Genomic DNA, 24,452 nt, shown 5'->3' on the forward strand with positions numbered 1-24,452 from the left:
ATAGTAAAAGAATATATTTAAAATAATTTTTAAGGTTAAATGTTCGGGGGGGGGGGGGCTTATTGACACTTTAATGAAAAAAAATTGCTTTTTTTCCCCAGCATTTGGAATAGTAGAAATTATTTCTGGTCCCTCCTTAGATCAACCAACACTACTTTTCATCACGTATAACACTGAATTTTACAGACATCCCTGAAAAGTTTTTGATTAAGTAAACGAGTGAATCACAGTGGAGTCTCAATCAGTTAACAGTGTAGATCCATTAAAAAAAAAAAACACACTGAATACTAAAAGGAAATCTTCAAGCTAAAAAAAAGAAAGAAAAAAAGAAAGCCCTCCTAAAAACTAAAATCGAGTGTGTCATCACTGATTCTGTGCTTGTGTCCCCGACTGAGTAGATTCCTTCTTCTCTGTGTTATAAGACAGGTTCTTTTAAATCTCCACGCCAAGTTTCCAGGACACTTGAGTGAAGAGGCTATGCTACTGTAGCATCTAAGGGAAAAGAGTGGCACCATTTTCTTCCCTAATAGACTTGATATCCAAAGATGAGCATCCAGGGTCTCTCAGCTGTGCTCCCCAGCATGTCTCAGGAAACAGTACTTGCTGTGCAAACTGATGACAGCTGAGCCTCCCACCCACCCCCAGCGCCAACAAGGTTACCAAAAGTTTGTCATTATATGCACTGGCCTTTCACTCTTTCAGTCAGAAATGTTGTGGTTACTTTAAAAAAAAAAAAAGGGTGGGTGGGTGGGAAGGTAAGGTGGAAAAATGAAAACCAAGAGTCTAAAGGCACAAAGTCGCATAGCTGCTCTAGTTGGAGTTTGTAAACAGAGAATAGGTTGAATTTAGGTAATCCCAATCTATGAGAGTAAAAAGGCATCCGCAGCAGGCTTTTATCCAGCCAGCTTCTTTGAGACCCTTCATGGGTTTTGAGGTCTACAAAGTATGCACTAGAATACCCATACTTCAAAAAGCAATAAGGCAAATAGTATAATCATTATTCCAAAAGTTACAATGGTAGTGTAGGCATACATAGTATAATTTAGTTACAATGTGTGGTACTGTTTCTATTACATAACCATATTAACTGTTTCTTTCCTACGTAATTATATATTCAGCGGAGTTTCAGTTGAACACAAAACCATCCTTGTACCACCACTGATAGTTGGCAAAAGCTCTTTGATAGCAGTCTTCATTCTGCTGCAGAAATTATCCTTGAACTGAAAAAAGTACACAATCCAATGTCCAGTCATTAAACGCTATCATATTTGTGAAGAGCTTCTTCCAACTTCTGGGTCACTTTTTGGAAAAATATTATTTGTTGTTGTAAGAAATGCTGCATCTGTGATTTAAAGTCTCTTACTCGAATTTGATGGAAGTGGTGAATCTCAGCCAAAGTGGCAAAAGAAATAGTGTTACAGCGATCTTGAATGCCATCAGCCTTCTGGACTTCCATCTTCCCTTCTTCCACATGCCGCCTACTCTCCTTTACTTTGGTAAGAGCTCCTGTAGTTAAAAAAAAAAAATTAGTTAAAAAGTGAATATATGCATGTGTCCCAACAGTATAGTTACATATAAAACAGATTCTTTAGCATATTATATATTGAACAGATTATAAATATAACACAATAATTAACTGCCTAAATTATTTTAAAGTCCCTTGGAATTTAAAGTGATGACTAATTACCCATTACAAAAGAAGGAATCTGGCAAATCTAGCATTTGCCATTGATCAAGTGTCTATAGTACATCTCATCTCTTCCAAGTAGAGTTACTACATACCACAGAAAATAAATTATAAGGAACTGTCCCGAAAAAGACAAACCAATAAACTCTGCAGTTTTCACATTCTTAAGAGAAAGGTGTAACACCATTATATTATCATATATTAAAAGGGTTATCTATGAAAACAATACCTCAACAGAAGATACAAACCCACTTCTCCTCAGAGAGTCTCACTAAAGAATTACTGTCTAAGATTGCAAAACCCAGACTCTGAAACATGTAGGCACCAACTTGGGTTGTGTTTCTGGAAATCATACCATGCCATGGAAGTAACATGGCAGTATTGGCGATGAACAGTTATAGAGCATCCTCACTGGGGTTGCCCAAGTCCATGTCTTTTTGGTGCTGGTGTGACTCCATGTTCTATCAGGCGATGTACACCTGGAGCATAAGGGCCCTCGGAATTCCTTTCCTGTAGGGGCTGTGAGTTTTGAGGATTAGTGAATTCAGAGTCTGCCTAATGAATACCTGAGGATGAAGCCAGAAGTCCACAGTCTCTTATGAAGAAGTATCACCAGAGGGTGTGTGTGCAAGGGGGAGAAGAGGGGACAGTAGTGGATGGTCACTTGGCAGGTGCCATGAGGTGAGACCCTTCCCCATAAGCAGTCATATGAAAACACACATGTCTGAGGTCATTGAGGGTTAGGAAATAAAGGATATGGGTTCCTTGGCATTTGTGGGTTCTTTGGAATGGGTGATGATAAAGTTCAAATAACAAGCAGATTCAGCTCAAGACTCCAATTTCCTGACTCTAGCACTCATTGTACTAAACCATGATGAAAATCAAAATAGAACAAGAGAAATTTCTAGGACACCTGGCCTGGCAGTCTGAGAACACAACAATACCAAACGTTGGGGGTAGTGTGTTTAGGAGGAGATGGGGAAGTTGAGGAACCGTTTCAGTAATATTCAGTTTTAGCAAATGGTGAAATATACAAGGGAAAAGCCTTACTTGTAAATATCTTCAATTCTCCTGCAAAATAATGTAGAATAAACTCGCATTCCATAAATCCCTTAGAGGTTAAAACAGTATCTGCTAGGAAACAAAGCTAAAAACCTGAGAAATTAAAACCAGTAACAAATATTTTATATAGATATGTATGCATCTGTGTATATTTTCATTAACTTATTCTAAATGAGATTTTTAAATGAAAAGCATGCCAGGCCTGAAGCAGAGAGGGTACCTGGCTTCACCTGACTCCAGAGCAGAGACATGGGGTCTGCTCAAAAGAGAATCTACTTGCATGAACACAGCTTCAGGAAGACCCCCGACCCAGCCCACTAAGAAGCTATCCCTCTGAAAGTGGGCGCTTTTCTATGATGGTGGGCAGGTCTAGAGAGGCACAAAATCTGCCCGTTTTGTAGTTTGTATTAAAGTAGTTTGTATAGGTTTCACATTTTGCATACAGAAACTGAGGGTGGAGAAAAATCAGGAAAGTATGAGAAGGAAAACTTTCAATAAGACCAAGAACAAGAAATGATGAAATACATGTTTAAAACTGGTGAAAGCGTGCAGGAAGAAGGTAGGGGGAAAACAGGAAATCAAAAGAGAAACCTCTCCATGGGATTTCATTATTTTTTCATCTGCTGCTGATCTGAGCAGCCAGGGACAGTCAGACATGAGATCACTAGAGACAAGCTAGCACACTGCTGCTCAGATCCCCTGCCCTGGTGGGGCAGCTGCTGCCTGTGTTGGTGATACTATGGAAGTGTCTCTTATTCTGGTGTTTCACAAGAAAGGAGAGGACAGCACGCAAGCAGCTCTGAAAGGTCACCCATAGTGCTGTGAATTCAACTAAATTGCAGCTTGTCTTGGAAATTACATTCTATTCTATAGAATTGCATAAATGCATCTGTAAGAACCAATTTAAAAATGAATAAATCCAAAGGTTTGACAGAAGAAATAAAATTTGTTAAAAAGAGGGAGGAAAAGAATGAAGTTTTGGCGACTTGTCACATCGGCATACATTTTCAAAATTCTTGGAAACAGTAACAAGTATTAAATCTGTTCTAACTGAAATGTAGCTAATTAACTTTCTCCCAGATCCACCTTCAGATGATTAACAATAACACAAGTTAACAGCAGTAAAATAAAATATCACAAGAATCCCCGACTATATCCCTGAGTTGAAGAGACAGCAGCACAGTTCCTTCTATAAGGGTACAGCAGCTGGCTATTAACGCTCAGGATGACAATCCCAAAGACCTTCAACATCCTATGGAAAATATACATATATATATATATCATTAAGAAGAAAACCACCTCATTTTCTCAATTTTGTTCACATAACCCTGTTAGCTCTTCCTATATGCATTTTGCAAACTGTAGGGCTCTAGTGATGTGTATTTAGGAGAAAGATATAGTCAAAATATTAAAAAAGGTAATTATGGAAGTTAGTTTTCTGTTTACTGCCTGGGAGCAAAAAGGGGGGAGGGGAGGGGATAGCATCCTTTAAACAGTTCAAGTTATACCAGCAAACAAATAGCAAAGGTGTTTCAACACTAGGGGTCTAACAAACAAAAACTTTCTTGGGTTTCCAGGGAGCTTGCATCTCTACTCACTATTTCTACCCAATGAATTTCTGAACTGAGGGAGAGGAAAATGGGAACATATTTTTCCAATACAACTACACTGCAAACACTGGTTAAACGTTAAGTGCAATAGTATGATTATTAGACCTAGAATCTGGGTCAGCTAAATGGATTTGTTGTGAGTTGACCTGATAATTCAGTTATCTGTATGTTTCTAGACCTCACAGTTTTTACATTTAAAACTTTAGACATCACAAGAGACATAGAGATGACCAAATTTTTAATCAGGTTTATTAGTCTCTAAGAAGTGGGAGGCTGAAGAAGGAAAACTATTCCCATCAAATTAGATTACTATGGACTTGTTACTTTTAGGACAGCTTTAAAAATTAATTTGTAGCTGCTTAAGAGGCAATTAGAGATACAATGAAACCAGCTACAGAGCTGTAACAAAGCATTACAGCATCTTTCAAGCATTCTCTCAGCTGTACTGCATTTTTTACCAAACCCAAGAGGGTTGTAAATAAAAACTAAAAACATTCTCCAGAATTTAAAGAAGGGACCACACATTTTTATCATGAAGTCATTAAGGAGATAAGCAAAGGTTTTCAAAGGTTCCACTTTTCAAGTGGCTAATTTAGGAGGGATATGCCCCTTACCAGCCCAATCCCCTTCATGAGCATCATACTGCCACACTGCTTCCAAAACAAATGAGAGATAAAAGCAAGGGAGAGGAATTACAAAATAAAATCTAAGGTGAAAAGTCCATGGTTCACTGTTGAATTAAACAAGAGTCCCCATAAACTCATGGATAGGGCAATTATTTATAAACAAAAGAAAAAAAAATCAAGAGTGATCAAAAGGAAGAATATTTTAGAATGGGGGTATATCACTATGAATTTGTTTCTTGGGCTAACAGACATTAGTTGCACTTGGGATAAAATATGAGCATATTAAGACGGCATAATGAAATTATACAGTTTTCAATCCTGAGATTAAAGATGAAGGGGCTGACAATACAGAGCAGTGTGAGCATATACTTCTTCATTTAATGGGCCTCCCCGGTGGCGCAGCGGTTGAGCGCTGGGTTGCGAAGCTGCCCGCAGCCTCTGTGGCGCCAGTTCGATCCCCGGCTGCTCCCCGGCCACCAGAGGAGGGTCCCACATGGCGCGCAGACCTCTCCTGCCACCCGCTGCTCCCCTCAGCAGTGTACTTTGGTCCTTCTGCCTGCTCTGCTCCCCACTCTGGCTCTGGTGAATTCTCTCACCCTCCCGCGCTTCTGACTGTACCCAGTGCATGTATAAACAAAAAACAAAACAAAATAAAATAAATAAATAAGTAAAACATGCCTCTATTAAAACACACACACACACACACACAATAATGGAGTGGTATTTATAGTCCAGAAGAAAATACAACTTATAACAAGGTACCACATGGGATGGTGCAGCCTCCCCAAGTTACACAACTAGAAAAAATCCCCAAAATATATTTGAAGTACAGGAAAAAGTATTGTTGAAAGTCTGGCAATACATTTCAACCACACCCTCTACCGTGCTCCCAAGTAGGCAAAAGTAGCCCCGCTGCCCTGCAGGACACCAGGCTGAGTCTGCAGACATTGCAGGTGGTTCTTCCTCAGGGGATCTCTGAGGAGAGGAAGGCAGAAAAGAATGTAGAAACAAGCCCTCCTGAGTAGGCTTGGATGCTGAGAACTTTCAATTGAACACTCAATTTGGTTATTAAATTAGTTTGGCGAATTATTAGAAATTCTCCACAGGACAGAATGTCCTCTCAGAAACTAATAACCCCAGGACTTAGTTCCAAAGCAGGAACAGAAACTCTGAAGGTTTCCTTCTCATCACTGCAGCCCTGAGAGATACTCTTAGAGGAAGGTCAAGTACAGCTATTCACAGATCAGAAAGGCAGAGTTGGTTCCCAGATTTTTTATTTATTTATTTATTTATTTATTTATTTTGTTAAGAACTGAAAAGGCTATAAAAGAGTTTTGGTGTCATTCTCTCAATTTTAGAAATGAAAGGCTAGTTGGTTTGTCCAAAGTCCCGGGGAATCCATGGAGGAGAGTGAGCCATCCCTACCATCCCACCCCTGCTACTTGGCTTTGAGCATTCCTGGCGGGGTCTCTGCTACACCCTGCTGCACAGGGTTCTGCCCTTTCCACATCTGGAGTGATAAAGGTAAATAAAGTATACCAGTATTTTGCTTTTGCTTTAGGATCCGTTATTAACAAAACTCTCTGGACTCCTTTGGCATTCTTATCTGACTCTGTTCATGCAAAGTTCCTAACAGCACTCGTTTTTATATATATTACAAAATGCCAGGCTCAAAGAAAGGCACACTGTCCCACTTCCCCTCACCATACCCAGCTCCACAGAACTCATGTTGCAAATTCACCCCTAATCCTCTGCCACTGTTTTCTTGGGTCTTGCAAAATGAGCCATCTCACAGAGTTTAAATAGAGCATGCTCAGGCTGAAAAGAGCAAAAAGCATGAAGTAACTACATCTTTGTTCATAATTCACATGCGCTCAATTTTAAAGGGATAGTACACCGTTTGTGATGAACACAATATGAAACTGCAGAATTCAATCCTATGACAAGGCTCATTAATATTACAATTTGAAAGAACTCAAACTCATTTTATAGACTGTGATCCAGGAAGTCAGCATCATTTCTAAAAGCAGGACATGATTTATACAGCATGCTACTAGAGAATTTCCATTGGTAAAACATGGTTAGGGAGCATTTCAATGTCACTTTGGTCTTTCTAAAAGGAAAAGAGGCGGCGGGGGTGTCATCTAGTCAATTAGGCACGTAGTAAGAACTCACTCCAAGCTGAGCAAGAGCAAGCACAAGAGCAAGTACAGTCACACTACACTAAATTGTACTGTATCATTTCCTTCTGCTTGTAAAGAGAAATGACTTTCTGACCCAGCAAAATGGGATGGGAGGGGGAGGAGACGGGCTGAGGAGCAGGGAGGGGGGTACACATAGACCTTCACATATACTATAAAATCTCAGTAAGTGCCCCAAACTCCTAAGGAGAAGCTGTCTTTTGATTTGCCCTCTTTATGCCCCACTCTTTCATCCCCCACTGGGCCAGAGGGTAGCCCCAAAAAGCTCCCCTACCCAACTGGGTCCAGTTTCTGCACCTGAACTTTGCCTTCCTTTCCTCAACCAAATCTCTTGTTCTCAGTATGTTTTGTCCCGCCTAAGACCAATTATACAAAAGGCCCAGTCACTAAGCAACAGGGATCCGAAGGCTACATTTTATCCCTTTAAAAAAATAAAGCAAGCACTTTAATTTTGAAATCAAGAATGCGCTTAAAAAAAAATAAATAACCCCACGTTAACTAGATTTTCTGTCTTCCCAGGGCCTTATTCCAGAAAACTGAAGCCATGGCATGAGGGACAGAACAGGAGACAGGCTGAAGGGCAACAGGGACTGCTGAGTGCAGGCTGCCCAGGGCTGCACTAGGCCTGTTTTCCTTCATCCCCTAGTAATGTAAAATGTTGAAAGAAAATGCTAATTTGGTCAATGTGGCCTATTTTGCTCTTATCCTCTCATCACTGGGACCCACACCCTCCTGTTCCCTGCTGACTCCCCACTAGCTTCTTCCCCTCCCCTTTCCTTCCTCCCTGTAGGTCTCCACCCACCCCCTTGTTGAATAAGCTTTCTCCTATGCTCCAATATTTACCTTTTAGTATTTTTTGAGTGAAACATCTCAGAAATCAAAGGTAAACATCTCTAACAGAGAAGCAGGATGTGTTGTCCATGCAGGCAAATATGAGCCTGCTCTGTTCTCTGTATGTCTCATTTTTCTTTTTAAGATTTATTTATTTATGCATACAAGAACTGGGGTATAGGCCAGAGGTGTGGGAGGTGAGAGGATTCACCAGAGACAATAGTGGGGAAAAGAACAGGCAGATCTACTGAAATACACTGCTGAGGGGAGCAGCGGGCGAGTCAGGAGAGGTCTGCTGCGCCATGTGGGTATCTCCCTGGCCGGGCTCGAACTCGTGCTGCAGTGGCTGTGGACAGCTTCATAGGTTGCGACTTTACTCCTTGCACCACAAGGGAGGCCACTCATTTTCTTTTCTTTAACCCTACAATAAAAGCTATTGTCACCTTCATTTTCAGAGATGGAAAAGTGAAGCTTAGGGGCCATAAATAAGTTTACTAAAAGGTGTCTGGTTAAATACGAACCTGGGTCTGCCTGACTTCTCAAAGTTACTGGCCCAACTGGAACCACACCTCATTCATGGAGATCTCAAATCCCAGGGGTCAGCCCCCACACATAGTGCACAATACCCAGCCCCCTCTAAAGTCTACTACGTCTCAGGGATGAATACCCTAAGAACTTCTTCAAAATCCTCACAATTTTACTCCTGTGTTAAGTCACACTAAGTAAGCTTCAAGTTTGGGCCACATTAATAAACTTTGAAAGGTGCAAATATGTTACCCAGAGAACTTTCCAAACAAGAATCCCAAACCCATCTGACAGCCGAAGAGGAGTTAAGGAGACTTGGGGTCTAGCAGAGTTTGTGCTGGGTTCACTCTGTGATTCATGAGCTAGAACCACTCATTCTTCTCCTTAGATTACTTCTTCCAAAAGATCAACAAATATGACATATACCCAGGAATGTGAATTATCTTTTTCATATGTATATGTGTACAGAGGATAGTGTTCAGTGAATACCTGAAAAGCACAAATTGTTCCTCCACACCTGTGCGTGAGCTGTATCCTTCACAGCAACAGAGCTCAGTGAAATGCAACTGTAAGTTACTGAGTTTAAGCCAGTTTCTTGTAGTCAGTTGTTCTCTTAATAAAAGTGACTGACTTCACCTGTTACTTTTGTTAAATAAAGTTGGTATATTGCAAAAAAAAAAAAAGTATCCTGTCTTAGGTAAAAGATTTGTGATATCTAATTAAGCAGCTCAATTGGCTTCATTCAACATTCACCAAAGGTTTAAGAGCAGAATGACATTTAGTATGAATGAAAGCATTCATTTGAGTGCATCACATCTTAAATCATTTGATTGCTTTCATTCACTGTGCATGTACATTTATACAGCTCACCTTGTTACAGAAATAAAGAGGAAAATTATATCTCTTGTGGCTTATTTGGTAAGACAAGCTGTTCATTGCTAGGAAATTATATATATAAAAAGGTTCTTGTACTTCAGCTCGTACTAAATATTAAATATGTGATAAAATGACTAAGGTCATGGAGGCAAGAGAATTCTGTAAATAACGTATGTTTTTATTTCAGAAGAATCTGGATACATTGGTGAAAATGTTGATTTGCCTATGGTCAAGTAAATATAAAGATGTTAAAATTTGAGAAAAGGAAAAGGAAAACATTGTTTCTTAAAGATTTTATGCCTACAGAATCCTAATAAAACGAAGAAAGAATATCCTTGATAATTGTGAACACAGAATAAAACTAAAAAAGAGTTGATTTTATAAGAAGCTCATAATTCCTAGCTTCCTTATTCTTTTGTTACCTGACTGATACATATGTATGGCTATTAGTCTGTACACACAAAGCAGCTTTAGATATATTTGGTTTAGATGACTTTGACATACAACAAACCAATAAACCTTTAACCAAAAGTATAACCTTAGTTTCCTTTCTATTTTTAGAAAGATCTGAGCTAAAATAAATCTAATAGAAGCTGCTAAACAGACATGCCCCTCTATGTGGGACAGGCAGAGAAGCGGTAGCAACTCTTCAGAAGAAAAACCATGAGCTACACAAAAACCATGAGCTACACAAAAACCATGAGCTACACGCCCAGGACCTTTCCTTGTAGGAATGCTCCCAAGAGTGCTGTGGTTAACAGTGTAATAAGAAGGAAAATTTCAACAAATATATTTCTCATACTCAAGTATTTTTTCCAAATAATTTCTAGTTTTTAACTTTATAACTGAAATCTTGAACCATGCAGTTATAAACTGCTACTTTGGCCATGGTAGTACTTAGCAGGTTTGTGACCTCAGCTTTGGGGACAGTCCCTAAGTAAGATGTTACAAACAACCTGGACACAGGGGTTTCCCTGCCTTCTCGTGCTGGAGGGACCAGATGTCCAAAGACTATGCATCTTTACTCTGGCCACATTTGGACTTCCCCAAACTAGAGCGCAGAAGACCCCCCCAAAAGATAAAACAAAGCACTTAGAAATGTGTCAAGTTTTAAAATATACATAAACTGTAAGTCACGAAATATGAAAACTTGCAGATAATGCATGCTGACATCTAATAGTATTTAGTTAAGAGATGTCTCACTGCGGATAATTGGTGAGTTCTGTGACTATCACAAATGTCAACATAACTCAACAGAATAAAAGGCCCAGGATTTCTATGACTCCCTTCAGTCCCATTTCTTTCTTTCTTTTTTTTTTTTTTTTGTGGGACCCTCGCCGGTGGCCAGGGATCAAACTCGCACTGCAGCGGCTGTGGGCAGCCTCGCAACCCAGCGCTCAATCGCTGCGCCACCAGGGGAGGCCCCAGTCCCATTTCTTATCTTTTTTCTACCCCTGTTCCTCTTCTTAACCTGTCTACTCCTGGCATCAGCTTTTTCTATCAGCCAAACTTCAAACCTCAAAGATAATTCTAGACTCAAGACAGTGATGCCTAACCAAGTCCTGCCACTCTGCCTGGGAGGCGGCTCAAGTTCACCTGCTACTTCCCTATGCCTCCCCTCCCCCCATACAAGCCTGTCTATCCATACAGCCTCAAGTATGTACTCAGGCAAAAGGAGGAGTGTCCTGAAGCTCTCCGGGGAGCCAGGCCACACACCAGAGCAGGATGCCTACAAACGCTTGTAGTTCAATTTCTATGATTCAGTTCCTATCTGTAAAATGGGAAGAAGAAAAAGTATTCAAAAGTTCCTATGAGGTTTAAATGGATATAATGAACATAAAATATAAGCACCACGCCTGATACACAGGAAGTGCTCATGATATTAGTTGTTTTCATCATAAGTCAGAAGTCACTCTTCAGTTATAAACCTTTAAGCAGTTGTTGACTGCCTAAAAGACTGAGCTGCCCAGCAAGCATACTGCAAAGAGACCAATTTCAAATCAAGGCAAAAATGAACTCGAATATCAGCTCTATTAGCTGATCCTGAAAATCACTTAACTCCCAAGTTTCAGTTTTCACAAGGACTGTACGGGGATAATACCCCTTTGAGGGAGTTAACAGTTGTATGGGTTGAACGGTATGCCCCCAGAATTCATGTCCACCTGGAACCTGAGACCACGATTGTAATTGGAAAATGGGTCTTCTCAACCACTCTGCTGGCATAGCCACTCCTGAGTGGAATTAGATGCATGTATATAATACATGTTACTGCTGTTCACATAGTAAGTACTAAACAGAGGCAATTACTGTTACTACCCAGGCTGCAGCTCCCTAATCTGCTTGACCTGTGTGACATACTGTATTCTGGTCTCTACTTCCGGTTCCTGGCACAGAGCTTCTGAACCTTGTAAATTCCTACATGTTAAGAGCACGAGGAGTCTCTTTTATTCTATTGAAGTGACTCTTGTACTCATGGATGAGGACTGGTCACCATGATCAGAAGGAAATTTTCAGCCCTGTACTCCACTTTTCCAGAGAGGGTAGAAAGCTGGGAATAGAATTCATAACTGATGGTGCCTATGTAAGGAAGTCTCATAAAATTCCAATAGTAGAGGGTTCAGGAAATTTCTGGGTGGGTGAATAGCTACATCAGAGGGATAATACACCCCAACTCCACAAAGACAGAAAAAAGAAACTCCTGCTTCAGAGGCTCCCAGAGCTCACTCCATGTATCTCTTTATCTGGCTATTCATCTGTACTCAATCCTTTAATAAACTGGTAAATGTTAAGTGTTTCCCTGAGTTCTGTGAGCCCCTCTACAAAGTTAATCCATCTGAAGCAGGGGGGTCATTGGAAACTCCCATCTATAACTGGTTGGTCAGATGCACACGTGATAACATGGGCTTGCAACTGGCATCTGAAATGAGTATGAGTGTGTGTGTGTGTGTGTGTTGGGGAGCAGGGCAGTCTTGTGGGACTGAGCATCTCCACTACTGCCTCCACAACCCCTAGTCTGTAGGTCATTATATATTCCTCCCTGTCCCTTACCCCATCTCGTGTGCTGGCAAATAGCACTTCTCTCTTCTCCCCACACCCACAACCACTGGCTCAATGTCTTAGGATTTCATCATGTCTTACCTGAATCATTGCAAGAGTTTCCTATTTGCCCCACCCAACTTGCCTTTACATCTGTCACCAGGACTTGTCCATCTAAAGGGCAGACCTAACTATAGCAACACCCATCTCCACCACCTCCAGCAGCAGTCCTGTGGCACATCAAAATCATGTGAGGAGCTTTTATAAGAACACCAGTCCAGGCCCAGCATCCCTGGCTTTCTGACTCAATAGATGAAGTGTGGGGCTCAGTTCATAGTCATAACATTCCATGGCTGATTCTGACAAGACAGGATTTAGTCCCTAATTTTTGTTCCCTTTGCCTGGATTGCTCTTCCCCTGCCCTACCTGCATGGCAACTGCTTTTTTAAAACTCTTCTTATATTGAGACTGGAAGAAGTCACCCTATCCACTCTCCTATCTACTCCATAGTTACCCCAATTTCAGACCTTGGCACATGCCCATGACAGTATGTATCACACTGCATGGTGATAACTGCTCACCTGTCTCCCTCTATGACCTAGGCTGTGGTTACACACATAATATATGCTTATTACATCTATTCGCCAAGATCAAGAATGTACTTTCCATTTATGTTCCTCCAAAAGTTCCATAATCACTTTTCCAAAGCAGAGCACCAAATTCTACCCGCCCAAGCATCTAACAATTGACAAGGACTCTCCATCCTCCAGATCCCCATGCGCACTCGTACTATCAACACTAAGTTAAATCTACCTTACTTCAACTATCTGTGCACACATCCTAGCTTCCTTATGGAACTGCACTTCCCATGAGGGTAACTACCTACTATTCAATACCTAAGCTCAGTGTTTTATGTATCTAAGTCATTCAACAAGATGAATGCACTCTCTCTGGATCTCACATTTTGAATTAAACAAAAGGGACCCCCAGTAAAAATATCAAATGGAAGAGGAAAGTTGTTTATATACACGAATTTAAACACCAAGTATTAACAAGGTACATAAATTTTTCTGGCACACACAAATTTCCTCTCCTCTTGCTGAAGAATTTTGGAAAGTTATTTCATTGGCACATTAATTCTAAAACTTTTAAACCTCCCACATATTACCCATAAAGTAGATCCAGATTCTCTTTATTTCCTGTACACTTTTAAACTGTTTTCTATCATCATATAAATAGGAAAATAAAAACATTCTATGAATCAGAGCAGAGATCTACTTCAACATCAACCAAGTGCTTACTTTATTAACTCAACAGCATTCATTGGGTACCTAGTATGAAATAAAGTATAACTATACACTAGAGGTACAGAAAAAATTATCACATGGTCTCCAAGAGCCAAGCAATACTCAGTCTTTGGCACACCAGCTAGCATCCATTCTATCAGCCATGATTACCTGGGAAAGGACCAGGCTCCAGGTACTCAGTTGAGGGAGGTGTGGCATGCAGGAGCCATTCAATCTAAAAGGTTTAAACTGAAGTCCTGATCACCCATCTGCTGGTCCACACACAGTCTTCCTCATCTGTTGCTGGAAACTCCATTTTTTTAAAAAATTTATTTATTTATTTATACAAGCACTGGGTACAGCCAGAAGCGCGGGAGGGTGAGAGAATTCACCAGAGCCTGAAGGGGGAGCAGAACAGGCAAACTGACGAAGAAGTACACTGCTGAGGGGAGCAGTGGGTGGCAGGAGGGGTCTGCACGCCATGTGGGACCCTCCTCCAGTGGCCAGGGAGCAGCCAGGGATCGAACCAGCGCTGCAGAGGCTGGGGCAGCTTCGCAGCCCAGCGCTCAACTGCTGCGCCACCAGGGAGGCCCAATGTCTCCAATTTCAACCCAACAGCTCAGGGTTCATTCTTAACTTCCTCTTTCCTAACTTTTACCATTGGTCAGTAAAAAACCACGGAGTCACTTTTAGTGAAGTCAGGCTTCTCTCATGCGCTACATATAGTTCCTCAGGCAAACCTGCGACTGTACCTTTAAAATATATTCAGAATAGGATCCCTCCTCATCGACTTGTACCCACCCTGGTCCAGGCCACCATTATCTCTCACCTGGATTATTGGAGCAGCTTACTTCTAGTTCACTGCTTCTACATTTGACACCCACTTCACCCCCATTCTATTTTCAAAATAGCAGCTTGATAAGTTTGTTAGAACATCCAGTTGGACATTATTCCTTGGCTCAAAATCCTATAATGTCTCCCCTTCAGTGGGACTTTTCTTCCAAGACCTGACAATGATGTACAAAGCCCTATAAATCACCTAACAAATACTGTACACAAATGTTCATAGCAATACTGCCCAAAATAATTATAAGGTGAAAATCACTCACATCCCCAACAATGGATGGAGAAACATGTGTGGCATATAGATAATAATAAGGTATTATTCAACCATAGAAGGAAGGACTTATACTCACCATAATGTGAATGAACTGGAAAACATGCTAAGAATAATAAGCCAGACATTAAGAGGTTTCAGGTATGATTCCATTTATATTAAATATCCAAAACAGGTAAATCCACAGACACAAAGAGCAGACTGGTGGTTCCTAGAGAGTAGGGTAATGGAGAAATATGCAGTGACTGTTTTATGGTATAGTATTTTCTTTTGGAGTGATTAATGCACCAAATGTCACTGAACTGTACATTTTTAAAAGGCCAATATAATGCTATGCAAATTTCAGTTCATAAAAATAAATTTCTCCCCCTCCTCCCCAAGAAAACACCCAAATCAGATTTCCTATGACCTCCTCTCCTACTCTTAGCTCCGGTCATCCAGCCTTACTTTTCAGGTTTCTCAGCCTGCTCAACACACACCTCCCCAGCACCCTTGCTTTAGCTGTACCCTGTGCCTGAAAAGCTCACCCCACGAACACTTACCTATTTGGCTAACTCCGCTTTTCCACCCTTCCTTCCACGTCCCTATCTCCTTTTGCACTTTCCATTTGCATTTGTTCCCCTAGCACATAACATACTCTAACACACACTATCGTTTATTTACTGTATTTTTTTTCTCTATGTGTCTTCAACCTGCTAAACCCAAGCATCTTTAACAGTGCCTGATCTCTGATGGGCACTTAAATACTTGAGTAAAATCAGGTTCGTCTTTCAGAGCATCCTATGAATAAATCTAATGATTTTAGTTCCACTCTGTATCTACACTATCTCCCTATTTGCTAAAAAAGAACAAATAATAAAACAAAACCATAAAATGTGTTTACCAGGAGTCAAGTGACAGTGAGAGATTAAAATCTCCAGGGAAAGAGACTACTCATTCACATGACTAAAACGCATTCACAATAAAGTTTAATAAAGCTATAAATAAAAGATCAACATCTGATTATTCCTACTTTGGGAAAGGAGACAGTATTTTGAAGTCAAGAGAAATACTTTATATTAGGGGGAAAAGTCACAGTTGATCTCTTTGGTGGCTCTATTCATTACATCCCTCATTTGGACCAGACAGAAGTTGCTCAGCTGTCCACCACACCTGAGCTTCAGAACCTTTAAGAACACTCATGAGTACACAAGAGGCCAGGTACTAGTCACATCCACATTCACAACACCTAATGTGGTAAGTCCTTCCGTGCATATCTGATTTAATGTGCATAATTTTCTTTTACATTAATTAAGGATTTTCATATTCCTGAATCATAACATCACCTAAGCAGATAAAACACCATTGAAATTAGTCTGAAACAGAATCTAATAAAAGTTTATCATGTACTTAAGAGTATTTTAAATTAGGAATGCTATTATTTAAAAAAAAAAATTGACCCATAATATGGTACTTAGGAAGCCATGAACCTCATTATTTACAGATGAGGAAACTGAAGTTCAGAAATATTAAAGTGATCTGCACAAGAACAAAGGTAATATGGCAGGGGGACAATTTATATTATTTTTGTCTTGGGAACAACAAAAATTGGTGACTCCAAATAATTCTAAGATTTATCCCTTGTTACCCTTTCTTCTGTGTGCAATACAGGACAGGCATATTAAACTACAAATCTGAACTGCTATATAGATGACCCCTTGGGAACTCTCACAGAACTCTCAGTTGACTGGATTCTACCATCATGTTTGGAAATCTTAAGATGACCGGACGGCAGCGTGTGTGGATGATATTTCTGAATAAAGAGGAAAAGTCCAACTGTGCCCAAGAGCATTTATGGGAAGAACATGAGTAGTACAGGTCCTTGCCTCTTCAGTTCTGTTATGATCACCCGAACAGCCTGGGCTTCTAGTGCGATTCTGAGGAGGACATGACAGCTAACGAAAGAAGTCTAAGAAACCAGTGACAGATTGATACGAGTGGTACCCTCACTTAGCCTCATGGCCAAGACAGTCCTGTCTCAGAGACGTTTTAAGCAAGGAACTTGTCATTTATTTCAAAAGCTCCAAAGCTAACCTTAATTTCACTAAGAAAATACAGTTTGGAACAAAGGATAAGAGGTTAAGGCTAGAACTGAAGTCTTAGACAATAGTTAGAGATGGGAAGAGGAGATAATGGATTCAAGTAAGACTGGGCTAAAACAAAAAGATGAATGACCTCAGTTCCTGGCACACAGATTTCAAAATAAAGATGAGTTTGCAAACAGTCTGCTTATTAGACCTCTTCACCATATTCCTGGCACCACCCTCTCAGGGCTATTTTTAGCAACAGGAGAATGGGGAACAGAGAGGGAAGGGCTCACTGTGGCCCTGCCTCACCTCACGTGCCCAGCCGGGACTATAGCTATCTTTAATTAATGTCTGAGGGACATAAGACCTATCCTACATGTGGTGAAAGGAAGCACAATGGTGAAATTCTACCCCACAAGACAGATAGGCCGAGGGCTGGTGTACCATTCCTGAGGTCCCCGGGCTATTTTTTGTTGAAAAGAAGGCTCCATCTGGAACGTTTACAGAGAGCAGTGAAGTAGAGTCTGCATAATTAATTTAAGAGTACAGAAAACAGGACTGCCTGTTTATTTATCTAGTTCTGACTCCTGGCTCTCACAGACTGGATTTTACCAGCAAATCACGTTCATATGATTTTATACCTTTTCTCTGGAAAAATGAAATTTGCCTTTAAGTGACTCTCTCTAGCTATCTAGTCCATATTCATAAACAAGATGAAACCAACATTTCTCATCACTCAATGTTTACAGTCTTTCCCTTTCACAATATTCCCCAAGAGATAAGCCTAAATCATAATGACCCACTGCCACCCAGCGATAGCCTTATTAAACATTAGGAATTAATCATATCTTTGGAAGGAAAAAATGAATATGCTAAGAAACCAACAGTGAAATACATTCTATATACTACCCCAAAGTCATTAACATCAGGATTATAAATGCAGACTACAGACAGAGAAGATAAAGAAGATAAAATGTTACTACCTAAGAAAAGAAAATCAAGACCACAGTATTGCACAGTTCAGTGATAGATGTGTGCTTACTGCCTAGTTAGTGGTCAATGGCTGCCTATCAACAAAGACTTGAAGGGATTCCTGTTAAAGCACAATGCGGATAAAATTCAGATTCTGAAATTTCATCTAATGTACAGCCTGCAGCCTACAGCAAACTGCTTTCTTCCTACACTTGACTCCATTAGCCTAAATAAACCTGTTTATCTAAGACTCTTTTAGTTGATGAAAAAATTAGAATTCTAGAATTCTCTTTTGGTTAAAGGAACCATATGGCTCTTTCACTTTTGCAAAAAAGCACTTAAACTAAAACTATTATTAAGTTTAAGCAAGGGGTTTCAGTACCAAATATAGTCAAGAATGCCAGTCCATCACATTTAAAAGTAATGGAGTTTCCCACCCTCATTCTGGAGGATCCACAATGAGGATTCACAATGGGATCCACACTGGCCTCAGATATCCATCCCAAGACCTGTTGTATTTCTGAATGAGACATGAAGGCAGGCTACAAAGAAGATCCTCATAACCCATAGATATATTTCTCACTGTTTGAGTGCATGGCAAATTCTATAGAGGGGTCTAGCAGGACCTGTTTCCCCTCTCAGTTATTATCACTTAAGCCTATATGCCATGAGATGTCCAAGCAAAACGTAAACTATCTGGAAAGTATGTGAAAAGATCATCAACCTGCTAAAGAATCCTATGACAGGACTGAAAATTCAACTATGGCCCCATGTCCAGCACAACACTGTCCAATTGAATCGTGAACAGTGATAGAAACATTCTGTATCTGTGATCCAATATGGTAGCCGTCAACAAGTATGACTAAGGAAGTGAACTTTTAATTTTAGTTTCCTTAAATTTAAATAGTCACATGGGTTCACAGATCCAGCATTGAGTAGCACATCTATGGTGCCTGAAAAGCTGATTTACCCCAGCAGTCTTTTGCATAGGAAAAACCTCAGTGGAACCTCATGTTCCTTCCCCACTCCTCATGCAAGAATTAAGGGACAAAAGACTTGAATTGCCTTCTCCTCTTAGCTTCTTAGTAATTAAAAGCACTTCCTAATTATGTTCTATCTCATCTGTAAGAGGACCTCCAAACACATGATTAGAGCAATGTAAAATGTAGTAGTGAAAATGCTTTCTTCACCGGTGAACACTTGCCAGGTGAAACTTTTGAATTTTGACATTTTTTCCTAAGTCAAAATACAAATTTTAGATCAAATATTTATAAAGATCACTTAAAATGTTTAAATACATTTTTAACTTAAATATTTAATTTAATTTAAATAATTTTTATTTATCTTGGTTCTCCTCTCAAAAGTCACAGTAACACCTTTGCTATGATTAAGTTTTCAGACCCTGGAGGAAAAAACAACCTGTAAACAAATCCCCAAGTGCTCAGACTAAAACAGATTCATTCCAAGAGCAACTGTGTAAAGAGTGAGGTCGAGCTGCTCCTTATAACCATATTTTCTGAGCATCCTGGACAAGATCTAAAATCTCTAGCCTGACAAATGATATTCACCTCATTTGTATTCCTGAAACTCACCAACACTAGCATCCTCAATAAACACTGTAAGCAAAATGCTTTTAGCTCTGTGCATTGTACACTGTAGCTTTAAATGGCTGTACATTCAAAGATATGTCATCTAAGGACACAGGAGCCCTGTATATAATATACCAAGGCTACCGCAGAAACAAACCGTATTGAACATAACTGTGTTCTTTCCAAGGTTCCTCAAGATTACATTTTAATACCCCTAGATCTGATCAGATGATGTAAAGGAAGTTTCTCAAATCCCAAGTAATAGGAGATAATTTTAGTTCTAGGAGAAAAATAAATTAGATGTGGTTTAACAAACTAAATAGACTATTGCTGAAAACTCAAACAGACCTGAGAACAAACACTGTACCTTTTCTGATAAATGATTTTAACAGCAGAGCACTTGACAAGGCTGCATGCCTTGGCTGACAGACAGTAAAGCCAGTGCAGGAACTGATGCAACCGTGCAGCAGCCAGTCACCTGTGTTGCACTGCATGTATCTATCCTATTTACCAACAATATGTTTAAACTCACAGAAATACGTAAAAAGACAGCCAGGACAGGTCCAGATGGTTGCAATACAATGGAATTTAAATGTAAGGTTCTACACTAATGGCTCAAAATGTCAGTTCCACCAACACCAGCCACAAAGTCAAGAATTCATGGCAATTTATGCAAAAAAAAAAAAAAAAAGGCACAGGGAATGGAGATACGGGTTCATATTGGGCAGACAGCCCATATTGCTCAAAATGCTGATTCAATCTTTGAACGCATTTACCAAATATAAATTGCCATGAAAGTTAATATTCTCTAGTCAAATTAGTGCTGCAGATGTTTCAGGGTACTGCATTTTAGGCAACACAAATATAAGTTCAAGGAATCTGCAGCACCCTCCTCCCTTCTTGGTGAATCAGAAGACTACTCATGCTTGGAGGGGGGAGAAAGCATGATTGCTGCTCCAAATATCTGAAGGACTGCATGTTGATGAGGAATAGACTTAGGTTGTATAGATCCAGAGAGAGAATAAAGACAGGTCAATTTTAGCTCAATATAGTAAGAATACGTCAAAGCCCAGGTTTGTTCAAAATTGGACTGTCCAGCTGGAAAGGCAGTGAGCACCTCATTACTGAGGGCCAGACTGACGACCCAAGGAGGTCTGAACCACAGCAGGAGTTTATGCTTAGGTGACTCCTTCTCCCCATTCTCCCCAACACTGGCCAGAAGCTAGGTCTTCCTAACTGCTAACTTCAACACCTCCAACTTCTTAATCAAGGCATTTTATCAAAATGCAATGAGTGAGTTAACACTATAACTAGCATTACAGATCTAATTTATTTATAAGAAAATATTCTACAAAATTTAAACAAAAGTTAGAGACACGACAACTAATAAAACAACCTCTGACAAGGAACTAACTCACTAGAGATCCAGAAACACTGCTCTAAAACACAATACCCAGGTGCCACACATTCTATGTATTTTCCTTACATCGTTTTCCTGCCTGACAACCTTAATTTCAGTTGATTCATATATCCTCCAAACTCAGAATGACTGAGCTAATTAGAAGAGCTTCATTATAACTTCCTGAAATTAGTCTTTCACTACATCTATAATGGTTGCAAGAAAAAAAACTGTGCAGGAAATTCTTAAATGCACCAGTTAGTACCTCAGAGAATTAATCCCAATTTCTCTACCAACGTGGGGGTGTTCATGTGCAGGGGAAACATGGGACTTACCTTTATGTGCTGCTCTCTATTTTTGCCCATTATTTCCACGATTTCTGAAATCCATTACTAAGTGACAGTCCTGTTCATATGGTAGCCTAACATATTTGGGTCCACTTTTAATTCTACCCAGGACACAAGGTCACAGAGCCCAGAAGCTCATTACCCAACTATTCAAACTCTAAAACGAGAGGGCATCACAAAAAGTACTCTTAGAACATTTTCTGAAGAGTAGCCACTCCCTGACTGGAAATACACGAAGGAAGACGCCACTTACCCACCACCCACCCCGTAAGCCAGGGAAACAGCTTAGCTGTCCACAGCCCTGCTCGACTCTGACCTGTAGGATATTAGTCAGGAAAAGAACTGTCTCTCTGCCAAAGCCATCCCTTTCAACCTGAACAAAACATTCCATATCCTCTGCTGGAAAGGTCAGGCTTTACCTTTCTGAACGTGGATGATGTCCGGGAAGTTGGCCAGATGCCCCTGATAGAGCGCTAACAGGTCCATGACGGGGTCCAGGTCCTGCCTGGGCTGCTCAGCAAAGAGCTCGCCAATGGCGTCGTAGGCATCTCCGGTGAAGGCGATGGCCTGGTTCAGGCCGGCCGAGAAGGCCTGCTGGTCCAGCTCAAAGGCCTGGCTGAGGCAGCGGAAGGACTGGCCCACCTTCTGATACTCCTTCTTGAAGCCGGTCACCTGCTTGCGCGCGAACTCGTTGGCCGTGTGGTTGAGCTGCAGCGCGCTGTCATCCATCTTCTTGGTGAAGCACTTGAAGCCGTCGATCTTGCTCTCCACCTCCTGAAGGTCCAGGGCGGCGGCGGGGGGCGTGCTGAGCGTCAGAAAGAAGTTGGCACCCACCATCTCGTCCTTCTCAGCCTTCCTCTTGCCCTGCTTCCAGGCCTTCTCGTCGGTGCTGCTGGGACACGTCAGAAAATGCTGGAAGACATCGCACTGCGCCAACACCGGGTGGCTGGCCATGTGGTTCATCCACCAGATGAGGCCCTTCCTGCGCTTGGAGATGAAGTCCTCCTCGAAGCGGCCGGTGGCCTGCTTCTCGGGCAGGTGGGGCACGGAGATGACCGGGAACTTCTCGGCCAGGCGCGCGTACAGCCAGTCGAAGTGCTTGTAGCGCCGGTGCACGGGCACCTGCGTGTGCGTGGGCACCAGCTTGTAGGAGATGTAGCTCTTCATCCCCTTGAACTTGGTCTGCTTGGTGGGGTCGTCGATGGTGCACTGGAAGGGGTAAGGGTTCTCCTGCCACTCGGGGCCATAGGGCCCCAGCACCACGCACAGCTTGTCCCCGTCCTTCACGAAGCCCGACGCCTCTCCGAGCACGAAGGCCTCCCCGCCGGACTTGACGAAGGTGGAGAAGCGGTTGAGGTTGCGGCTCACGGTGGCCGAGCTCTTGGCCCCCGCCGGGTGCGGCTGCGGGGGCGCCGCGCCGCCGCGCGCGCCCAGCGACAGGTCCGAGCGCGTGGACAGGCGGTAGCGGCCCGCGGCGCCGCCCCCCGACGACGCGCCGTCGAGGTCCGGGTAGGCGCCGCCGCCCAGCGCGCCGGGCTCGTCCGCCACCGTGGAGCTGTCGTCCCACTCGTCATCCCAGTCGTCGTCGCTGCCCTGGCTGGCCTGGTAGCCGCCGCCGTAGAGCGGCTGCGGCGCCGCCTGCGGGGCGCCCCCGCCGTAGGGGTAGCCCGCGCCCAGCGGCTGGAAGGTGCTCGGCAGCGGCGCGGGCTGCGGCTGCAGCAGCTGCTGGAAGGCGTCGGGCGGCGGCTTGAAGGAGGCGGGCGGCGCGGCGGGCACCGGCTCGAAGCCGCCGGGCGGGACGTTGGCGTAGCGCGCGGGGACGCCCGGGCCGCTGTCCCCCGGCGGGCCGGGCTCCGGGGCGCGGATCACCTGCACGTACGAGGCGGGGAAGAGGCCGCGGTCGCCGCGGCTGTTGACCCCCTCCAGCCAGCCCTCGATGTCGTGCTCGCTGCACAGGCTCAGCACCTCGTGCTCGCGCAGCGAGATCTCGCCCGGGTTCTCCGACCTGAAGTCGTACAGCGCCCGGGCGCGCAGCGCCATGGTCCCCCCGACGCCCGGAGCCGCGCGCCCCGGGCCCGCCCGAGGGGCCCGCGGTGGAGCCGGCGCCCTGGAGCACCGAGGGGCGCGCGGAAGGCAGCTCGCGCCCTCTCGCCCCCGCCCGCCGGTCGCGCCCTCCGCGCCGCTCCGCTCGCAGCGCAGACTGGCGCGCTGGGCCGCCGCCGGCCGGGGGCGGGGCCCGCGGCCTCCCACGTCCCCAGCTGCGCTAATCCACGGCCGAGAGCCGCGCGCCAGGCCAGAGCAAGCGATCGCCGAGCCGCCGCGCCGCCGCGCCGCCGCGCCGGCCTCCCCAGATCCGGCTCCGCGGCCGCCATTGCCCCCTGGTGGCCAGCGCCGCGCAAGGGCGACGCCGAGGGAGGCGCTGAGGAGAAAGGCTTCTGCTCTAGTGAATGTCTGAGAATTTTTTTTCAAGATTTGTTTGTTTATGCATACGAGAGCTGGGGTACAAGCCAGAGCCGCGGAGGGTGAGAGGAGTCACCAGAGACAGAGCGGGGAGCAGAACAGGCAGACTGACTGGAATACACTGTTGAGGGGAGCAGCGGGCGAGACCGGAGAGGTCTGCCGCGCCATGTGGGTAGCCCCCGGCCAGCTGGGGCTCGAAGTCGTGCTGCAGAGGCTGCGGATAGCCTCATAGGTTGCATCTCAACCCCTTGCGCCACCAGGGAGGCCCGAATGTCTGAGAATTTTTTTAAGCTTTTGAGTTTACAAACGAATCCTAGAAAGCAAGTTCATATTTGCATTCCTGACAGACTTTCCCACTTAGCGCTCTGTGGATGCTCCTAGATGAACCAAAGCGTGCAGTAAAGGACTTGTCAATGAATATTAGCCATTGTAGTAAGAAGACGGGACATCTGTGCCTGGACTGTAGGATGACGGAGCAGCTGCCTTTCCTCTTCTACTCACTGGAGGCTTTGGACAAGAAGGGGAGAATGACAAATGCAAAGTAAGGAAGGTTGTATATTTAACAAAGGAAGAAGTGTCAAAAGGACACTAGAGAGTTTGCAGGAAAAATTAGTGTGCGCAGAGAGCTAGTATTTGGCACGTGTCCCTTCTCTTCAAGGCTTAAGTAATGCGGTGAATGACAGCTCAGATTTCCCAGCCACGCTGCTGAGTTCTAGCTGCATTCTGACAATTCCTAGCTGCAGTTTTTGTGGCAGTTCCACA

At 43.0% G+C, this 24,452-nt stretch overlaps 1 protein-coding gene across 1 annotated transcript; it reads right to left on the minus strand.

Annotated features, from left to right (window-relative positions):
* Positions 1-792: 792 nt before the first annotated feature.
* On the minus strand, positions 793-23,427 carry SNX18 (sorting nexin 18). Its single transcript, XM_037529166.2, has 2 exons — positions 21,650-23,427; positions 793-1,506 (listed from the first exon to the last, which is right to left on the minus strand). The coding sequence occupies exons 1-2, from the start codon at positions 23,268-23,270 to the stop codon at positions 1,253-1,255; spliced, it is 1,875 nt and encodes a 624-aa protein (XP_037385063.1). The 5' UTR covers positions 23,271-23,427; the 3' UTR covers positions 793-1,252.
* Positions 23,428-24,452: the final 1,025 nt, after the last annotated feature.

This window comes from Talpa occidentalis, unplaced genomic scaffold (assembly GCF_014898055.3).
Source record: "Talpa occidentalis isolate TD23 unplaced genomic scaffold, MPIMG_talOcc4v2.1 talOcc4.6, whole genome shotgun sequence".
Classification (NCBI taxonomy): Eukaryota; Metazoa; Chordata; class Mammalia; order Eulipotyphla; family Talpidae; genus Talpa; species Talpa occidentalis.

Excerpts from the sequence above, each read along its gene's own strand:
- SNX18 (XM_037529166.2), bottom strand. The coding sequence starts at position 23,270 with ATGGCGCTGCGCGCCCGGGCGCTGTACGACTTCAGGTCGGAGAACCCG. Across the intron at positions 1,507-21,649 it reads CATCATCCACGTTCAGAAAG|GAGCTCTTACCAAAGTAAAG; the intron begins GTAAAGCCTGAC and ends TTTTAACTACAG.